At 49.5% G+C, this 6,175-nt stretch overlaps 1 protein-coding gene across 1 annotated transcript; it reads left to right on the top strand.

Moving 5' to 3' along the window:
* The first annotated feature begins 4,588 nt into the window (after positions 1–4,588).
* On the top strand, positions 4,589–5,548 carry LOC128327470 (olfactory receptor 5V1-like). Its single transcript, XM_053256266.1, has one exon. It carries the CDS (start codon positions 4,592–4,594, stop codon positions 5,546–5,548), a length of 957 nt encoding a protein of 318 aa, XP_053112241.1. The 5' UTR covers positions 4,589–4,591.
* The last annotated feature ends 627 nt before the right edge of the window (positions 5,549–6,175 follow it).

Genomic DNA, 6,175 nt, shown 5'->3' with positions numbered 1-6,175 from the left:
GATTTCTCACCATGGTTGCCTCAGTGCTGGCCTTGTGAGGGAGTGTCTCTCTGGGCCACACAGAGCATTAAATTCCTCCCCTTCAGTCATTACCTGCCTCACAGTGCGGAGAGCAACGGATCTGGAGCGTAAGCAGGTAAGGCGAGGGCAGCAATGGGGGACTCTGCTGGTGACTTCTGGGCAGGGACTTTGGGGCTACCATGTGATCACTGGCTGGGACTCTCCAGCTTGCTTTGTCCCTTTGCTGGACGGGGAAGGGAAGGCTGCACCCTGAAGGGCTGGAGGATACAGGAGAAGCATTGACTTGTGGGCCAGAGGGCTGGTGTGTGCCCCTTAAGATCCTCTTCCCATCACGCTCGGCCTCTTTGCCAAGCAGCTTCTCACTGGGAGAGGCAGAGGAGCTCTTCTGGACCTCTTTCTAGTTCCTAACCCTGGACAGCCAGATGCCTCCCAGAAGCTACAAGCAGGTCATCAGGGCAACAGCCCTTGCCTGCTCAACGTGCTAGAAGCTGCCACAGAGGGAACTGGAAATCTAGTTGGTCTTCCCAGAGCAGCTCCATCCCCTAAAGGGAATATCTTACAGTGCTCACACATGTAGTCCCCCATTCCTAATCAACCAGGGTGGACCCTGCTTGGCTTAGGGGACATGTCATGCTTGCTACCACAAGACTAACTCTCCTCTCCTGTCAACAATAGAACAATTCCTATAGTCATGAGATTCTCCCTAACGTTGTGCCAAAATCTGTTGCCTTGTAATTTCAAGCTGTGGGTTCTTGTCCTGCCTTCAGGAGCAACAGAGAACAAGCCTATTCTTCCTTCTATGGGGCAGCCCTTCAGATGTTCGAAGGGGGCCATCTCATGCCTCCTGAGGCTTCCCTTCTGTAGGCTAAACATGCCCTGCTCCTCCTCCGACTGTTCCGCACAGGGCTTGGTTTCCAGACCCCTCCCCATCATTAAACCTTTGGCCATGACTACATCTGGACCCTTTTCAATCTGGCTTCCACCCCAGATATGAGACTGAGACTGCCTTGGTCACTCTAGTGGATGACCTATGCTGGGAACTAGACAGTTGGAGTGCGTCACTGTTGGTTCTCCTGGACCTCTCAGTGGCATTCGATACCATTGACCATGGTATCCTTCTGGGCCGCCTCTCGAGTATGGGGAGTAATGCGTTGCAGTGGTTCTGGTACTTTCTTGGGGGGAGGGTCCAGAAGGTGGTGCTGGGGGACTATTGCTCAGCTCTGTGGCCATTTCCCTGTGGGGTCCCGCAGGGTGCGGTCTTGTCCCTCATGCTGTTTAACATCTACATGAAACCGCTGGAAGAGGTCATCCAGAGACCTGGACTGAGTTGTCAGCAAATATGCAGATGACACTCAGCTCTATCTCTCCTTGTTACCTGATCCTAGGGAGGCAGTAGAAATCCTGAATCAGGGGCTGGAGGCTGTGATGGGTTGGACATTGGCTAATAAACTGAGATTGAATCCAGACAAGACGGAGTGAATGTTGGTCAGTAGGAGAGCCAATTGGGATGAGGAGATTTTACTGGTTCTGGATGGGGTTGCATTCCCCTTGAAGGAGCAAGTACGCAGCTTGGGGGTACTACTGGACCTGGCTCTGCTTTTGGAAGCTCAGGTGGAGGCAGTGGCCAGGGGTGCCTTTGCATGGCTTTGGCTCGTGCGCCAGCTGCGTCCCTTTCTCAAGAAGGTAGATCTGGCCACGGTTACCCATGCCTTAGTCACGTCACAGCTGGATTACTGTAACACGCTCTACATGGGGCTGCCCTTGAAGCATATCCGGAAACTACAGCTAGTGCAAAACGCGGCAGCTAGGGTTTTATCGGGAGCTGCCCGGTGGGAGCACATCACACCCATTCTGAAAGAGCTGCACTGGCTGCCAGTTTGTTTCCAGGTCCAATTCAAGGTGCTGGTTTTGACCTTTAAAGCCCTTAATGGTTTGGGCCCAGGATACCTAAGGGACCACCTGCTCCCAAGGGTGGCTGCCCACTTGACGAGGTCATCTGAAGGGGCTCTGCTCTGGGTGCCGACAATGAGGGAGGCTTGGTTGTCGTGCATGTGGGACAGGGCCTTCTCTGTTGCTGCCCCCAGACTCTGGAATGCTCTCCCGGTGGGTATCCGCTCCTCAGTCTTCATCACAGTTTTTAGAAAGCATGTCAAATCGTGGCTTTTAACCCAGACTTTTATATGATTGTCTCCACTGCTGCTTCTTGTATTTTGTACTGTTTTTATGCTTGTATTTTAATTTTTTTTACATCAGATTTGTCTTTATATTTTTAGTTCAGTGTTTTAATATGTCTTTTTTATAATCTTATTTTTTAATTCTATTGTGAGCCACCTTGGGATTTTCTTTATGAAAGGCGGGGTATAAATTTAACAATACATAAAAATAAATAAAATCTTGTGGCAGCAAGTTCCATAAGTTAAGAATTCATGCCCTGAACTTACTGCCCAGTCACTTTCATTGAGTGAATCTGTTTTTGGTGATCAAGATTTAGTGATGGAATCTGTCAATCCCTGGTGCAATAGGGGAAAAAGAGTGCCTCCTGCCTCCCACCCATTAGAAATGTTGAGTCCTCTTGGAAAGAGTCTGTTTTTGACATTTAAGTAGATGCTTAAAGTGACAAGAATTATCCATAGGAGGCTGTTGAGCAAGTATTGGGCAGTTTTGATGCTGCTCTTCATATGGAAGAACCTTCCCTTCAAAATGTCATGGACACAGAAAGAGGCTAGGATGAATGATCCCCAAAAGGTGACAATTTGTGGTTACCCTTTGGATATTGTCTTTTAATTATTGATATTAGTTCAGGATATTAGCTCAGTCCAGGGAGATCTGAATCCCATCTTCTGTTAGCTGCTGTTTTGGGGAGGAGATTGTTCTATTGAGATTTGCCCAAAGCAAATCTGCATCTCTGAGCTTGCAAATTTTACTCTGCAAATTGGCATCATCTCTTGTCCCCAGATTTCTGGCGTTAAAAGCAAAGAAGAAAAAGAGGGATAGGTGTAAGACAATGATTAAATCATTCCTAAAGACAGCAATTGGGTGTAACAATACTACTAATTCCACATAGTGGATTGCTTAGAGAAAGAGACAGGATTATCCCCTTTGTGCAGAGCAGAGCAATCATTAACAAGGATTAACATAGAATTTTTGCAGGAGGAAATGCGAGCTCAGCTCCTAGCTTCTTCCAGAGACATTATCTGATAGTAAGTTAAAGTTTAGCACTTAGATAGACCAAGCCTGGACATTGATTTTTGAGTACCCATTTCACAAACATTGAGAATGCAGTGCTGGATTGCCTCTTCCTTCACAGAGCAATTACCATCGGTCTCAGAGGCAAGTCACGTACTGGTCAGTTCACCTTGAGTTTAGGCATTAATCGATCCCTTAATAAAATGGAATCAGACACAGGCCTGGATTCCCTATAACTCTGGGTTGGTGACTCTGGGTTTAATGTTGGGGTCAGGGTGTCCCCAACACTGAGCTGAGTTGTCCCCTGAGGAGTACTCTCAGTGATGAGGGAAGACTCATCACCACAGCAAGGACTGAGGGGGGAATTGCCCTTAAAGGACATGCACCCACCCTCTCCTCTGTGCCCAACTTGGGGGCTTCAAGATGTTGCTGAACCACAACTCCCATCAACCCCAGCTACAATTTATTGTGGCTGGGGCTGATGGGAGATGTAGTTCAGCAAAATCTGGAGGTCCTCAGCTGGGGAACCACAGCTCTAGGGTAATGTCCTGCAGTCTAATAAACAGCAAGGCAAGGCAAGGCAAGACAGCCAGGGTTACAGGACCATGGAGAGCTCCAAGTGAGAAATTGCTCTGACTTCTTGGAATGAGGACTTAAATGCCTCCAAGTTGAGACTGCATTCCCAGGCTCTTCCTCCCTGCTGGAAAAGAGTAAAAGGAGCACCCCTCTGGGTTGGAGTCTTGCATGCCTTCTCCATCATACCCTGCTTGGCCCATTGTGGGCACTGGTGTGCAAACGCTTGGGAATGCAAAGTTCTTGGTATGAATGGGGCTTGTCCTTCAAGGGGCTGAGGCTCAGTGGGTGCTGACTCCAGGATATTGGTGTTCATGGGTTTTCCTGTCTCTGGGGTCTCCTGGCTGGCAAGAGCAAGTTCCAGCCTGGTACCAGTGCCTAGCCATGTGGACCAGAGCACCCACAGCCAAGAGAGCAAGAGCATTCAAAAGAGGAACACATACCTCCAGATCAAGCAGCTAAGCCAAGCCACAAATTAGAGTGGGGAGGGAGGCAAGCCAGCACTCCATCCTGAACCGAGGGCCAGTTGCTGATAGGAGATGGCAGGCCATGTTTATGCCCAAATATAATCTCCTAGGGAGGGTTTGGCTGCTGTCCTTGATATCCTGGGTCCCTCTTTGTGGCAGTTCCTGGCCACAAAGGTAGAAAAAAATGGTAGGAAATGTCAGGTGTAGTGAGGAGAAAGGCAAGTGCTGGAGATGGTGTTCAGTCCCCACTTCTTTTCAAATGAGACACCACAACTCGCTTTTGATGCCTCTACGCCTTCTATTTCTCCTTGTTTTTTTTTGCGCAGATCACCTCTGTGGGCCACATGGATGTCAGGAATCAGACACGGGTGGCAGAGTTCATTTTCCTGGGATTCTCAGGGGTTCCACATGGCCAAATCTATCTCTTCTTGGCATTCCTAGCCATCTACATGGTTACTGTCATTGGGAACTCTGTGATCTTCACCCTGATCCAGCTGGATTCCCACCTTCACAGCCCCATGTACTTTTTCCTCAGCCATCTGTCCTGCCTGGACATCTGCTACTCCTCCGTCACTGTCCCGAAGATCCTGGTGAACTTCATGTGCCAGCAACACACCATTTCTTACCACCAGTGCATGGCACAGATGTTCTTCTTGATTACCTTTGCAGGCTCTGAGGGTGCGCTCTTGGCCGTCATGGCCTACGATCGCTACACAGCCATCTGCCAACCGCTGCACTATAGCCAGCTCATGAGCAGCCAGGTGTGTGTCCCTCTGGCCATGGCTTCGTGGATCTGGGGCCTTCTGAACTCTGCCCTCCACACCACCCTGGCCACCAACTTGTCCTTCTGTGGAGCCAATCAGATTCATCACATCTTCTGCGATGTCCCGCCACTCCTGAAAATCGCCTGCAGTGACACTTACATCAACGAAGTGGCTCTTCACGCCGCGACTGTTTTTGTGGGTGTGAGCCCATTCATGCTTGTGCTAATCTCATACATCTACATCCTGGCCACCATCTTGCGCAGCAACTCCAAAACTGGTAGGCGTAAGGCCTTTTCCACCTGTGCCTCCCACCTGATTGTGGTCATCCTCTACTTTGGGATGGCCAACCTGAACTACAACCGTCCCAGCTCCGGCTACTCCTTGGAGATAGACACCCTGGTTTCCACCCTGTATTGCATCATCACCCCCATGCTGAACCCCCTCATCTACAGCCTCCGCAACAAGGAGGTGAAGGGAGCCCTGTGGAAGGTGCTGGGGGTGGGGGTGAAGAAATACACTTCGCCAATCAGGCAGTGACAGGTGAGCTTAGCGGGAGGGCTCCTCTGCTCGGACCCCCACCCTAGTGATGAGGAGGCTAAGGAAGACTTCAGCCCCTTGGCCTTCTTGGGGAAACTAGTTTCATTGCACATGCGCAGAGAGGCACATCTCCTGTAGGTCTGCTCTCATCCCAGCCCACAAACACTGATTTAGAAAGCAAGCCAGGGAACTGCAGAGACAGATGAAGGCCCACAATTCAAATCAGAGACTGTGGCTTGCTTTATTCAGTAGCATTGAAGAGTTGTAGTAATATATCTTTTTTTCTGTAACAGCCCTCACTTTAAAAAAAAAAAAAAAGCTTTCCCAGATCCTTCTGCTTGCTTTGGCCACTTCCATCTCCCAGAGAGATGGCCAGAGGCAGCCACTTGATGGGATGATTTATGGCTTCCTATTAGCCAAAAGGCTTGTTTTGAGCATGAAAGATAAACAACAACCATATGACTATGACCACTTCAGTCCACAGCCTCCTGGCAAGCCCTTGTGGTTTCTAGAATGCGTGGCCTTGTTTCATTCTAGATCATAAAAGGAATGGACATTCCTCTCAGCATTAGCCAGAAGCCTGCCTCCGAGGCTCTGCCTGGTTGCCTTACAACAAGAGGGGGACTT

The sequence above is a fragment of the Hemicordylus capensis genome, chromosome 5 (assembly GCF_027244095.1).
Source record: "Hemicordylus capensis ecotype Gifberg chromosome 5, rHemCap1.1.pri, whole genome shotgun sequence".
In the NCBI taxonomy this organism is placed as follows: domain Eukaryota; kingdom Metazoa; phylum Chordata; class Lepidosauria; order Squamata; family Cordylidae; genus Hemicordylus; species Hemicordylus capensis.
This window is presented reverse-complemented; position numbering and strand designations above follow the sequence as displayed.